Source organism: Marmota flaviventris, chromosome 4 (assembly GCF_047511675.1).
Source record: "Marmota flaviventris isolate mMarFla1 chromosome 4, mMarFla1.hap1, whole genome shotgun sequence".
Lineage (NCBI taxonomy): Eukaryota > Metazoa > Chordata > Mammalia > Rodentia > Sciuridae > Marmota > Marmota flaviventris.
Genome location: NC_092501.1, coordinates 33,687,834 through 33,702,970, shown reverse-complemented (window position 1 = coordinate 33,702,970; position 15,137 = coordinate 33,687,834). Strand labels below are relative to the sequence as shown.

The window sequence follows — 15,137 nt, the reverse complement described above, 5'->3', positions numbered from 1 at the left end:
AGGTGGCTGATCACTGTTGGAGCTGGTGGAAGAATCTGAACATGCTGTTTCAAATGATATTTATGGAGCCCTAAAAGTGGGCCAGAACAAGGAGAGATCTCAAGGAGGCTTCAGCTGAGTGGGAGAGAAAATGTGATTCCATAAAAAGTGCTACGAGAATATGTTAAATCACACACAGGAGGTGGGGAAAGAGGAGCAGGGAGGATGTGGTTTAAGAACAGATTCCTAAAGATGGAGACCAAAAAACAGGGTCCTTCTGGGACAGGGCAGAGGTTCCAGAAGCCAGCAGGTGCTTGAATAATAATTGGTCTGCAACATTTGATCTCATGTCTGCCTGATTCCTTCTGTAGAAGTTGCCAGGTTGGCCCTTGTGGTACCCACTGCATTGCAAGATCCCCTGCCCAGACCCACTTGGAGCAAGCTCAGTTCTGCTCTAGGGAGATGGGGGAGTTCTTGATCCTCTAGCAATCATGTTGCCTTTTTGCTGTGGCCTTTTGAGCTACACCAAAAATTTTTGTATTTGCATATGACCCAGGATGTGGCACCTCTGTAAGGTGGACAAGGGACATATTCACTCTAGGTTGACTGAATTAACTTAATCTTCCTGCAGTGGCACAAATATGCCAGTCTCATTCTCCTCTAGGGCTCCTGGTTGCTTCAAGTGTGGACATGTCCTCAGAATCTCAGTTCCTTTCCTTTTAGTGACGTTAGGCTCTTCCATTTCTGTTTCATTTCATTTTTTTTATATCTGATTTTTTGTTGTGGTGGTTGTTAAATTCATAAAAAGCTATTTTGTTGTCTGTGTTTAATAATTTGGAGCTAAAAAATAAATTCTCTTTTATATGCCAGTTAATAAAAAGCTATTTTTTATATTGTTGACACATACTGTGGACAATATATATTTTTGGCTCTTTGGTTTTTTGGGTTTTTTTTGCTTTTATTTTCATTAAATGAATGAAGTGTGTGTTTGCCTGTGTGTATGTGTGTGGGGGTGTTATTTGCACTAAAGAAAACTAATTTGATTTTGCATTTCAGTTAATAAAGGGTTTTTATTTTATCCTTTGTTTGGTCCCTCTCCTTGCCATGTTTCCCCTCCTCTCATTATGATTGTTTGAAACAAAGAAGCATGGACTTAAATTGTGTTCAGGTGATGGAGCAAAAAAATATAGAGAGACATCATAATGGTAGAATGTTCATCTGCCATGGTATTTCTTCACACCTTTAATTCCAGCTAACATCTTTAAGAGCCAATTTAAGTCCATAACTACTCAAGTCCAAAACTACATGCTGTCTCTGTGCATTTCCTTGGAGGCCTATAGATGGTTTCTAGCCATCTTTCTACATGATTCTGGCAGTAAATAGCATGAAAGTTACCTCATCTTTCCATCTGCCCTCTCCTGTTTTTCTTTTTTCTTAATTTGTCTTCAAGGTCTAGTGTAACTCCTAGACTTTAAAGAGTTGATAGTACTATAGAGTGGATAAAAAGACGCTGACCAGGACCTTAGTGACCAGAGGATCTGTTGCTTTTGGTTCTGGGTCTCTTTAGCACATAAAAAGGACATGAAATGGGTGTGCATTTTGTGATCTCACAGCAGAAACTCCTGGAATCTGCCCTATGGAGGCTCTTCTTGGTATCTGACCTATTCTTCAGAATTTGGCTTAAAGAGTCAGGATAAGTCCAGCACTCAAGGTCTTCAACTGCTCTTGGTCCTTTTGGGTATTATTTTTGTGGACTGGTATTTTGTGTCTTAGTTTGCTTGGGCTGATAAACAAAAATATCATAAGCTGGGTGACTTATAAATAATGAATATGTATTTCTCACAGTTCTAGAGACTGGGCAGTCCAGGATCTGGGTGTCAGAAGATTGGGGGTCTGATAAGGGCCATCTGACTATGTCCTTACTTGGTAGAAGGAGCAAAATAGTTCTCCAGGGCCTCTTTTAAAAGGGTGCTAATCTCATGAAGGCAGAGTTCTCATGATCTATGCACCTCCTAATACCATCTCCATGGGCGTTAGTTTTCAACACATGAACTTGAATATTCAGACCATACCAATTTGTAAGGAATATCTTCCCCAGATTACAGGAATCCTCAAAATTCAAGAGCATCATAATATTCTAATATTTCCCTAGAAACCAAAACAAATTAACTGAAAGTTTGGAGGAGAGGGGACTTTTATATCTTAATTTAGAGTTGCTGGCCCAGTGCCAAGAGCAGTGAACACCAGCCTCCCACTCACTGTGCACACTTGGTGGTTGGCTAGGTGTATCGACTAGCATTTCGCATGCCAGCCTCTCACTTCTGATTTAAATTCTCAAATTAGCACACATCAGGAGTGGTCAAAATTCTTAAAGTTTCCTAATATACATCAAGGAATTTTGGGATAACTCAAAAGTATCAAAACCCTTAACGTTAAATCCGAGAATAGTATTATGGTATCAATTGCATAATTGCATATGTGTTTGTGTAAGGGGACATGGGGAGTAGGGTGATGTGGAAGGACTCACTAATTTTTTGAGAGTTATCCTCCATTGAGCTATTGTAAATACCTGGCCTTTATATTCACTTTTGTATGAAGTTGGTTCAGTAAATAAAGCCATCTGAAGACTTTAAAACTAGATGCATTAATGTAAAAAACTGGAAAAACTGTCATGTAAAAGCTGTGAATGATCTCTGATTCTAGAGGCAGAAATATAAATTCACATCAAGATGGACCATTGCCATTTTTTTTTTTTTAGAAAAAAAATCACTGAATTGATCCTTAACTATAATGGAAAGCAAACACCTGCCATTGTTCTTTCACAATTTAAATAACCTGAATTGAACTGTTAATTTGGGAACACAAATTTTCAAGTGCATGTTTTAGCCAGGGCTATCTTATAATCTTTGCTGACTAGGTGGGGAGAAATCTTTCTTTCCCTGTGTGAAGTTGGGCTGATCCCCTGCAGCTTGCTTCTGGGGTGAGGCAAAATGAGGGGTGGAAAAAAGCAATCTCAGGAAGAATGTGGAACATGATCCCTTCCTCTTAAAGGAGGAAACAAAGAACTGAAATTGGTGCAGCTCGGAAATTGGACTAAGGATGTTCCAAACATGCTGGAAGACTGACTGTAGGATCCAAGAATATACTGCTTTGGATGCTAACCCAATATAATTATCTTCTTGGAATTCAATAAGCAAAGTTACATTGTTCAGGGAGAAAAGGGAAAGTTTTCTCTCAAGGGAGTGAACATTCTCCCTGTCAATCATCCTGAAAAGACTGAACTAGAAGGAAGAGAACAGCCTTTGCTCAGTTGGGAACTCATGGAAGCTGGAACTGGACTCTGAAATGATGTGTTCAGGGCACTACCAAAGTCCAGAGAGGATGAGAGCTGAGGCAGGCTGGGAGCTGACAGGAGAGCCTGGGAGACCCAGAAATCTGCTACTTTGTGGTTTCCATTCCATTGTGTTTCCCTATTCTTATCCCAGAGCTGAAAGCTTTTGGAAAGTTACTGTTTGTTTTCTCCATAAAAAATGAGAGCAAGGCCTGTCCTGTGTTTGGATGGAGGGTAAAGAGAGGGCAGGAGCAGCCTGAGGAAGCTGGCAGGCCAGGTGGTTTGGAACCAGCAAGAAGTGGCCCTGAGCAGAGGAGTGTCAGTGAGCAGACTGTTCTTGCCAACAATCCAGATTTGTGGGACCTAAGAGCATCGACCTGGGATTCTCAAAATTAGTTAGGAAGGTGAATTTGGAAGACTTCCTGTTTTCAAGGAGAAAGTGGGGCTCAGAGATATGCCAGCTGCCCATGAAAATGGAAATGACTAGTGGTGGCTCTTACGGCTACCTCCTCAGGACTCCGCAGCCTCAGTTAGAAAACAGGGCACACTCAGTTTGAGGTATCTCTCTCCTCTTTGCCTGTTTTCAGTAGGGTATTAACATCTCAAAGGATTCACATCTCCTCACTCTCATAGGGCTGCTGGACATACACGGAGAGGTTGTTGAGCAGTTGCTATGAGGCAAGTCTTTCTCCAACTCTTCCACAGTTGACCCTTCAGTCCCTGGAGTCCCCTTTAGGTATGTTTGTTCAGGAAGGCCCATATCAGCCCTTTTACCACCAATCCTCTAAAATAACCCTTTTCCATTCGGTGAACTATTCATACTCTAACATTTACCTCAACAACCAGCAGGTCATCATTTGAAATGGGCTCAAGCTTCTTATCTGGTGGTGTCTTTTCAAGGAAAGTGCTTAATTCAACCAAGATCCTGCCTCTGTAGGCAACACCTTCTCCCTGAAAGGCAAGAACACAAGATTATCCTACCAGACATGGATAACAGCAAACACAACTCTGACTTTTGGGCAGGATAATACTGCTACAATCTCCTTCTCATGGGTCTAACCTCCAAAATAGATCTGTCAGCAACTCTTGATTTCTTTTTTTTAATTGATTCATTTTTAATTGGTACATTATAGTCATACATAAAAATGGAATTCCTTGTGATATGTTCATACATGCACATGACAGAGTTTGGCTGATTTTATTCTTCTCTTCCTCCTCATTCCCATCCCTCCTTCCTACCCCTAATTCCCCTTCCTCTTCTACATGGTTGTCCCTTCTATTAGTTTCATGGGCTTCTTACTCATGTTTTTTAATTCCTTATTTCTCCTTAGCTTCTACATATAAAAGAAAACACTCAATCCTGTATTTAATTTTTATTTTTTGTGGTGCTGGGGATTGAACCCAGGGATTTGTGCAGGCAGGACAAGCACTTTACCAACCAAGCCCTTGATCATGTCTTTGATTATGAAAGAAGAGCCATCTACTTGAAGAAGGGTCCCAAAGAGTGCCATGGGGTTCTAGGGAAGAAAGCGATCTTAGCCGTGACTGAGGACAGAGGCTTTTAAGCCATGCTCTGAATCTGGAAGGGGGTCCAAGAGGCAGGAAGGTGGAGGTGAATGCGAATAAGCTTCCCTCATCTTACTCGAGCAGAATAGCTCTGCAGTTATCTGTGTAACTTGGCTCTTTTTTCCCTCTTCTTAGAATAAGGAGGCTGCCATGCTCAAAACTGGGGCAATTCTCAGTAGCCAGGAAGTAAAGGAGGAAGAAGTTCTGGGTGTAGTGGAGAATGAGGATGAAAAATGGACCCTCGTCTCACAGTCGCAGCAGCATTGGCAGTAGAATCTTCTGGAGATGGAGAGAGCACCCCAATTCCACAGCTGTCTCCCACCTCTCTTTCCCAGGATTTTTTCTCTCTAGCTTTGTCCCTTTTCTGAACCATGGGAGATAACCAAATGACATTCAGCTTCTATTATAATAGAAAGAGCATTTCTCATCTATGGGGCCCCATCTTCTCATCTATGAAGGGAAAGAGTTGGATCAGGTCAGGGATAGCAAAGTGTTTCAGCAGGCAATGCATGTCACTGCAATTGTTAGCAAATTCCTGGAATATGGTGTTGAAAAGAATTGCAAGGCAGCGTGGTGTCTTATAAGAAAAGAGAGCCAGCATTGACCCTTGATGTCTTCTGTAAGTGTAAAAGTTGAAGGGAAGAAATGTCATTTGCTGTCACCAAATTAGACTAGATGATCTCCAGGATTCTTTCCTATTCTCACATGCTAAGAGTCGAGGAGTGCCAGACTTAAACCCTTCAACACTTTATCAGCTGTGTGGTGGGTCTGTGTGCATACATGTGTGCAGGGGATACTCCCTAAATAGGATATTAATTACAATATTATAAGAAGAAATCACATTAACCAGTGCTCAATAATAAGAAGTTGCTTAATTGAGAGACTAACCTTTCCAGTATTTAGCTCATCATAGGGGTCTGGGAATCCTGTGTACTCTCTGGGGCTTCCATAAAGGTTCAGGTAGCAAGGTCCAAATGTCGGAACAAAGCCCACTTCTGTTTCTCCTGTATTTGCTGAGAGATGGACATCATCATTGGATTTCAGACTTTTAATATTCAATATATTGAAATAAATGTTAGTTATTAGCTAGTTAAGAGAGGTTATTTTTCTCCACTTCATGAGTTAGTTGTATTAGTGAAAATTATAAGCACTCGTGTGACTTGTCATATATCCTTTCTGTTATTATTATGATATGAAATAAAAACATTTTGGGGGTATTCTAGGCAAATATATTCCTACAAAAAGATAAAGCTATTCAATTGAAGAAATAATGAGATTTTTAAGTTGATCACATTTTTTGCAAGTTTATAACTGGCATGGTATTAAACACAAAATTGAAAATTGGGGTAAAAGATCACATTGTTTTGAGAGGTCATTTAAATGGTACATCAGATTAACTTAATTTGTTCCAAAAAGATATCAGTTAACCTCAAGCAGTTAGTGTAAATCTGGCAGATGCTGCTAAAAATACATTTAAAAACTTGTGTGTAACAATGAACTACCTGCTTACGGTAATAATAAAGTGTTATTCAGAAGTGATATAAAAATAACCCTTCACAGGGCTGGGGTTGTGGCTCAGTGGTAGAGTGCTCACCTAGCATGTGTGAGGCCCTGGGTTGGATCCTCAGCACCACATAAAAATAAATAAATAAATAAATAAATAAAATGGAGGTATATAAAAATTACCCTTCATTACTTTGTATATCTGATTATCATCTGATAAACTCTAAATTTCTGCTGTTTGGACTCATCAAGACTACTAACCACTAAAGAGCAATGATAATATAAGGAAATAGTCAAATCAAGAGGAAATTGTGGTGAAGGCTGGGAAACATAAGAACTATTTCCAACAATCTGAATGATCTCTATGTAAAAGGGATAAACTTGTCTACAAAAGCAGAGTTAAGACCACTTCTAGGAGATATATGGAGGACAACTTTGGTTCACTCAGTGTAAGGAAGAATGTTCTATGAATTAGAGATGTCAAACAATGAACAGAAGACATTGGGGTAATCAAAAGACGTGTTGAAGCAAAGATTTCTGTCTTTCAGGCTTTCTTGTCTGTCAAGATAATTCCTGTTATGGATGTGAGGTTGACCTGATCACATCAATGGACTTTTGCAACTTAAAGTTCAAAACTAAGGGTGAAAGGTAAATGTGAAGTAGCAGGTGAGCAGAACAACCATGAATAAACAATTGACCTAACCATACAGATGTATTTCACTGTCATTTTCACTAGGTGAAGCTCCCTGAATGTCTAAATGGAAGTATGCACTTTCAGAGGGAGGTAGAAACCAGGCATGCTAGAAGAAATTAGCCAACTAAAAATCTCAGTGAAGAGAGGCAAGGGAGGGGCATTTAACTTAAGATGTAGAAAAGTAATACATGATAGTTTAAGAATGACTCTTGGTAAACACCCTGGGTGTAACATTTCATATCTGTTTGGGAATTTTTTGTGAAACACAATCAGGATCAACAGTTTTCCTAACAGATATTTCTATAAATCATGTTATTGTCTTCCAGAAAAATGAGCTGGATGAAATAAATGACTATTCTATCAAATCATACAAATTGGTTTGGCTTCATCCATTCTGCTATATGGAACATTGCAAATTATTAATAAGTAGGATTTAGACTTTTCTTATAATAAAATATTTCAGTGTGGGGGAGGAAAGTTGGGTAGGAATAAGGGATTAAGCAGAGACTCATAAAGAAGGAAAGAAGTAATTTTTAGAAGATGAATATCAGAATGTTGAAATACAGAATGTTGATGTTGGAATGGATGCTAAAGCTATTGCTCCCTTCATGTCACAATGTGGATGGGCAACTAGACCTCACAGAGGTGAGGTGAATTGTCAAAGACCTCACAAATTGGTAGATTAAGATCCGGATCTTGATTTTCAAAGCTCAGACTAGATCTCCTTTCACACCATCCATTCCTCCAGTCTACTCTCATCTCATCTCCACCTGGTTCCCACGGGTGACTGTGCTATTTGTCATGAATATTTGCCTTTTGTTAGAGATCTTTAGGGATGGAGACACAAATTATCAATAATGACCCACTGCAGGTCTCCTTTATACCCAGGGCTTAATTCTTTTTGTCCAACCAAATTGCTTTTCTAGTTTAGAATATTTAAAATGCCCTTTGACTTGTTCAGTTGGGTACTAACATGAAGAACCCTCCTTCCATGTGCTCATGTGTTATTATGATTTAGATGTAAGGTGTTCCCCAAAAGTTCATGTGAGAGACAATGCAAGAGGGTTTAGAGGTGAAATGATTGAGTTATGAGAGCCTTAACCTCATCAGTGCATTAATCCACTTGAATGAATTAATTGGGTATAAACTATAGGCAGATAGGGTATGTCTGGAGAAGGTGAGTCATTGGGGGCATGCCTTAGGGGTTCATAGTTAGTTCATGGTGAGACAAACTCTCTCTTTCTCTCTGCTTCTGGTATAACGTTCTGAACTGCTTTCCTCTTCTACACACTTCTGCCATGATGTGCTGCCTCACCTCATGCTCACAGCAATGGAGTCAGTGGTCCATGGACTATGACCTCTGAAACTGTTTCCTGAAATTGTTTCCTCCTTAAAATTGTTCTTGTCAAGTCATTTGGTCACAGAAGTGAGAAATCTGACTAAAACGTGTCAACATGGTCTCTTGGGAAAGCTATTCTCTCACAAGCTAAGTGTCCTCCTGCCATCAAATATTGCTAACCCATTTTATGCAGAGTTGTCACCTCAAACTTCCCAGTGTCCTTCCTGAAGAGCCCATAAAAAATAAAATAAAAATTCTTTATCTTGGTCATTGAGGTTTCCTGTGATCTAGCTACAACCTACTTCTTTAAAAAAAAAAAAAAAAAAAAAAAAAAAAATATATATATATATATATATATATATATATATATATATATATATATATTGTTAGTTACAGATGGACACAATACCTTTATTTATTTTTTATGTGGTGCTGAGAATAGAACCCAGTGCCTCACACATTCTAGGCAAGTACTCTCCTGCTGAGCCACAACCCCAGCCTTACAACCTACTTCTTAAGCAGTATTTTTCATGCCTTTCATGCCTCTCTGAAGCCATTGGCATTTTGGACTTCTACAAATTATTACTATACATTTTAGTTTTTAGAACTTTAGATAGCTGCTTATCCCTGTGACTAGGGTATAAACTCCTTTTAAGGGAAGTGGCAGGATTTAAGCAGGTTAAACACCCAGTACTACTTCTATCACAGAGTACTGCTACAGAAATATCTGTTAGTTGGTTGAACAAATGAAGGACTGAAGTGTTGTCCAACCTGCAAACCTAGGGACTGCTCTGTGTTCCTCCCAAGTCTGATTGCAAGATGATGAAATTTATTTCTTAAAACAATTAAGAACTGGGCATTGTGTCAGCTATATAAAGGCAGAAGATATCATTTTAGAGGAGCACTGACCTTGAGAGTTTGCAAAGCTTTTCATGTGCAATATCTTTTCACCCTCTCACACAACCTTGGGCAATTAGCATAGCAGGCCTTACCAAATTTATCTGCCAGACGACCTCTCTAAATCACAGAATCTTCGTTAATTAGAGAAACAATAATATCTGCCTTGGGAGAACTGTGACAGCCAAGACTGAGCAAACTTGCAAAAAATGGCGAGTGCTATACAACCCAAAGTACATGGCATGATGCCTTATATTCGGGAGGTGACCTTCAGGGTAAAAAGTGGAAAATGTTCATATCTTCCAACCTAAAGATCCATGTTGGAAGTGGGGAAAAGCTACATAATCATTTCAGAATAATTGATTTAGTGCCCCATATTTCTACCTACTGAACATAAACAATGACAAAAAATGTTATATCTCACAAATAATTATCTGCAATGAAACCACATGTGAGGTGTGTGCATCTAGGGGAAAATAGGAAAGATGTGGCAAAGTCTGATTAGCAAATTTGTTTTAAGCTTAGCCATGCAACACACCCATATACTCATAAAAAAAACTATTACTCTAGCAAAACTATTTTTGAAGCAGCAAAATGTCAAAAAAAAAAAAAAAAGGTTCTAAAGGCAATCAATTAATATATTCTTAGTAAGGTAATAGTAGATAGAAAGCTTTAATAGACAGCAAAATTACAAAGCATAAACCTGTATATGATGCAGACCCAGATCCCGAAGATGAGAAATCTATATAGTAAAAATATGATTGGTTAAAAAACAAGAGCAACATGGGCATTATAAAACAGACACTGAAAAGTTAATCAAACCTTGAGCCAGGTAAGTGATTAAGCAACAACAGAAAAATCCCAAATTCAGACCCAAATCACATGACACTCTTGTAATTTATACAAGTCTTATGGCTTAAATGTAAAATGGTTCAAGACTTTGTGACAATTTTCAGAGCCACCACACACAAATGACCCCACTCCCCAGTTCCAGGGAATAGGTATCTAAGAAGAGCCAGCTTCCTACCAAGGAAGGTTGGTGAGGTTGAGGTTACCAACGCTTCCTGTTTTTTTTTTTTTTTTTTTTTTTAATAAAACATTTACTTGTCTTATGGATGACTTAGTTGGGACCAAGGCCAGAATATCCAAGTTAATTTAGTCTGAGGCTGTGTAAGCAAACGCCTGTAGTTAAGCTTGTAGTTAATGGCACATTGTGTTATTCAAAGCATGGTTTGTTCTTCTGAGGGCGGGATGACAGCTCATTGTTATTTTGAGACACTAACAGACTGCAGGGCCTACAGTGAGAAGGTCGTGGAGAGGGGCTGAAACTGCTTTAACCATTTCTGGTTTTAATTCTTCTGGATGGGAGTGAGTCTGTTAAACTAAACGGTGAGTCTGTTAAACTAAATGAAGTAGTTAACAAATATTTCTTGAATAAGTACGTTTAGATATTAATTGATATCTTCCTACTACAATAAATGGATTTAGGTCCTTTTTACCCTTCCTGCATACAGTCATAGCATGATTATAGATTCCTCTACTGGTTCTCTCTGTGATTGAATCTGCAGTGGTATCTGGATTGCTCACTTTCTAAGAAGAGGGTACTGTGCTCCTATCTTCCACCTCCTTCTCCTTCTAACCTCTCTTTTCTGTCCTTCTTTTACATTGTAATGGGAGATGGCATTTACACTCTGTTCAGAGCTTGGGCTATGAGTTTTATAAAAATTAAGAAAATATGGGTTGCTGTGGCACAAACCTGTGATCCTGTGACTTGGGAAGCTAAGGCAGGAGGATCTTGAGTTCAAGACCAGCCTCAGCAACTTATTGAGGCCTTAAGCAACTTAGTAAGACCCTGTCGCCACATAAAAAATAAAAAGGGCTGGGGATTTGCCTCAGTGGTTAAGTGGCACTGGGTTCAATCCCTGGTAACCAAAAAAGAAAAAAGAAAAGAAAATAACAGCCGGACAAGGTTGTACATGCTCATAATCCCAGCAACTCGGAGGCTAAGACAGAAGGATCCCAAGTTTGAGGCCAGCCCCAGCAATTTAGCAAGGTCCTCAGCAACTTAGTGAGAACCTGTTTCAAAATAAAAAATGAAGAAAGGATTGGAGATATAGCTCAATGGTAATGCACCCCTGGGTTAAATCCCCAGGACCGATAAAAAAATAAAGAAAAAATAAATAGTGCTTATATTGTATTATATATATATATCATTATACATTATATTATATATTATATTATATATACATATATTGTATAAATATTACAACATATACATACATATGTATATGTATTCATTGCCATATAAAAATTGTTCTCTGCAGAGGAAAGGAAAGGGTTGTGATTACACTTCTTTACTGAGAAGCTCTGGTGTTATGATCTCCATGCCACTCAGTAGAAAACATTCATATGGGATTTCTTTCTTACCTTCTACCATTTGCTTAAAATAAAGACACACATGGCTTTTTATTTGAACTACATCTGTTTTGTTCACCTCTTTGTGGTTTTGGAGGAAGGATTTATAATTGCCTTTCTTTTTAACTCTTGAGCTAGGCAATTGATACTCTTTTTGCCATTTCTTGAATATCTTCCAGATTTTTATACATGCTCTTGGTTAGGATTAACAATAGTCTTTTTAGCCAGATGCAGTGGCATATACCTGTAACCCTAGTTACTAGAGAGACTGAGACAGGAAGATTGCAAGTTCAAGGCCATCCTGGGCAAATTAGCAAGACCCTGTCTCAGAGTCAAAAAATAAAAAGGGCAGGGGATGTAGCTCAGTGATTTAGAGCACTCTTGGTTCAATCCTTAGTACTCTTCCCCCAAAACCAAGCAAAACAAAACCAGATAGAACCCTGTCTTAAAATGAAAATGAGAGGAAATGTGAGTTTCTCAGGACAAAATTTTGTCCCAAATTCTTTCACTTTAATCAATATGTTTTACATATTTGCAATTACAAGATTTTTTGGTAACAAAAAAATAAGCTTATGATATTAATGTATTATCATTAATTTTTCCTCTTATCACCTTAGCTTTCTTTTCTTCATTATCTACTATAACTTCTGGCATTCACACAGAACCATAATGCCAGGTTCAGGTAAATAGTGCTCAAGCATAGAAAATGGTAAAAGGAGAAATGTACTGGTTTTAACACCTGTTAGAGTGAAAATAAAACACACACACTTAGAGAGGGGAGATGACATGATTCATTGACATCTGACCTCATAATTTTTTTTTTTATAAAACATTTACTTGTCTTATGGCTGACTTAGTTGGGACCAAGAGAATCCTTTGAGACGGGAATATTATTTTACATTTGGGTGAACTTGTATCAATGCCACTCTGAAAAATCAGCTGTTGACACTCCATACTGACAATTAAAACTTCATGAAACAGCTATGGACAAAAGGCTTTGGGTAGGAGCAAGAAAGTTGATTGAACTGCTTTTTGACTGGATTATTAATTATTCTTCTGGTCAACACCAAAATATCACTGACATGGATCATTAAACTCATCACATTCGGCTTTTAAGAAACCAAGCCTATTTCCAGGTGGCTCCCAGTTCATTCTTCCTCCAAAATTTTATATCCTGTCTCGTTCCAGATCTGCTGAATGTCTTACCTTCTACTTCCCCACCAGAGGCAGCAATTTTAGAGAGGTATAGATATGTTGTCCCAACGACATCATTTTTGGTGAGGCGGTCCCTGTGTGAAAGAACAGGTTAAGGCCTGATTCTATAAAAATATGTCTTCATTTCAATAATAAAAAAGAAAAAGATACTAATACATACCCACCTGAAGGAATAATAAACTAAAGACTGGAAATATTTTTAAAAAATTAAAATAAAGGACTGGAAAATTCCTCAGGCCTCAGAAATCATAAAAACTCCCTACCCTCATCTCCTGTCCAGGCTTTTGATTCAGTAAACCTGGGTTAAGCACCAAGAGTGTACATTTTAAGTATATTCTGATGCAGATGGCTTTTTAACCACCCTTTACAAACACTGATCTAGCTGGACAATTCATTCAACAGGTACGAAAGAAAGATTTTACAGAAAGGTCACTGTATTTTTCTATGGCTACACTTAATATCATTGTCATAAGATGAATCAATGGATTATAGCCACGTTACATTATGAGCATAATGTAATTATATCGCATAAAATAGTTCTATGTATCTTATTTGACCATGTTCATACTAATTGTGATGATGGCTTAACAATCACAATGGGTTCTATCTAAGGACACATCAGGCTCTATCTAAGGACGTATCATAGGAAGAAAAATTCCCTTCTAATTCAATTCAAATATCTAGTAAGCACCTACTATGTGATAGCTGCTGTTTCTCTGAGTGTGTCTGCTTGTCTGAAACCTAAATCTTGCCTATGTTGTAGGGACAAATTTGTCCATGCTCTCTACAAGTAATAAAATATCATATATCCTTCTGTGGGTATCTTCAGGAGCCTGTGAGCCTAACCATGAAATGGTCTCAGGTTGGGCACATATTATGAACATTGTTTGCTTTAGATCTCTTATTTTTATTCCATCTAGTGTCATGTCCCCTCTGAAGTCAAAGGCCCCATGGGAAGAAGCAAAGTCTCAGTATTTGGGGGAAAGATTAGAGAATAGTATATTAGATTGTAGGAAGTGACTAATAAAATATAATTTGCTGGAGAAAATGTTATTTATGTGTATTAAATCACATGCATGGGGTTTGAATATTTTTGGTTCACTCAGTGGGTTCAGACTATATTTGAAGAATTTTTAGCTTTCCCTCAGTTGTTCAAATACCATGTAGGATATGTTACCTAAGATCTGGCTCCAAGTGTTCTCCAGGTAAACAGGGTCTTTATATTCATTCTAATTTACACTAGTTGCTTTGGAGAGGGGCAGCCTAGGTCAGACATAAACCCACCTTTATAGTGACCACAGAAACTCTGGGATGGTTCAATTAGTAAATAGTCCACTGTAGAGTCCATAGATCAGAGTGGTTATCTGAGCTACCTATATTCCCAAGGGTCCCTGAGGCCCCTGGAGCACCTTCTGTTGTGGCCTGAGGGTCCAAAATGTCTTAAAATTTTCTGTCACTAAAGAAGGGAGTATTTTGTGCTGAAGGCCCTACTGTGACTCTCCATTAATTGTGGTGTAGTCACTGAACAAATGAACCCCACTCTCCTCCTACACACCTCATTGTCAGTATGATAATAGAGTACTAACGAGAGTCAAATATATTTGGCCAAAAGAGAGACTGTGGAGACAGGCAGGCCCAACCAGATCTTTAACCATCCAAGTGACTGTGGGCAAGTTACCTGACCTCTCCGAGCCCCAGTGTCCCCATCTGTAAAATGAATCTAGGAGTCAACTCAACCCCACAGGGTTAATCTAAAAAATAACTTAGATAGTGAAGGCCAGGCACTTGGCAGTGCTCAGAAAATGATAGCCAACATAATATGCACTTGTGATAATGATGATGATGAAGACAATGTGATATTTGCCATGTTTCCACTTTTGGAGATCCAAAGACTGAGAGCTGAATACTCCCATCTAGTCAGAACATTCTAAAAATGGTCTTGTTGTAGCCAATCAGTACTGAGAGGTTGGTTTAGTCAAAATCTAAGAATGGTCTTGTTGTAGCCAATCAGTGCTGAGAGATTGGTTTAGTCAAAATTCCATCAGAACATTTCAAGGTGTTTCTTTGCCTTTCATTCATTCATTGTTCTTACTAATAGTAACAATGCTCAAAGTATTTCTAACAAATACTTTGCTTTCAGAATATTTTGGTGTTTCTTCCCTGCCCCCCCAAAAGGGCTTACTTTATTTCTGAAGTCA

General features: G+C 38.5%; 1 protein-coding gene across 2 annotated transcripts in view; it reads right to left on the bottom strand.

Moving 5' to 3' along the window:
* Myof (myoferlin) overlaps positions 1 to 15,137 on the bottom strand; it is a 149,932-nt gene that overhangs the window by 70,063 nt on the left and 64,732 nt on the right. The window contains exons 16-19 of one of the 2 annotated variants that reach the window (XM_027939890.2): positions 12,931 to 13,013; positions 10,013 to 10,051; positions 5,765 to 5,889; positions 4,145 to 4,261 (exon numbers count right to left, since the gene is read on the bottom strand). In XM_027939890.2, coding sequence (XP_027795691.2) covers positions 4,145 to 4,261; positions 5,765 to 5,889; positions 10,013 to 10,051; positions 12,931 to 13,013 — 364 coding nt within the window. The remainder of the gene's footprint in view (positions 1 to 4,144; positions 4,262 to 5,764; positions 5,890 to 10,012; positions 10,052 to 12,930; positions 13,014 to 15,137) is intronic. The other variant, XM_071611084.1, reaches the window with a different exon arrangement.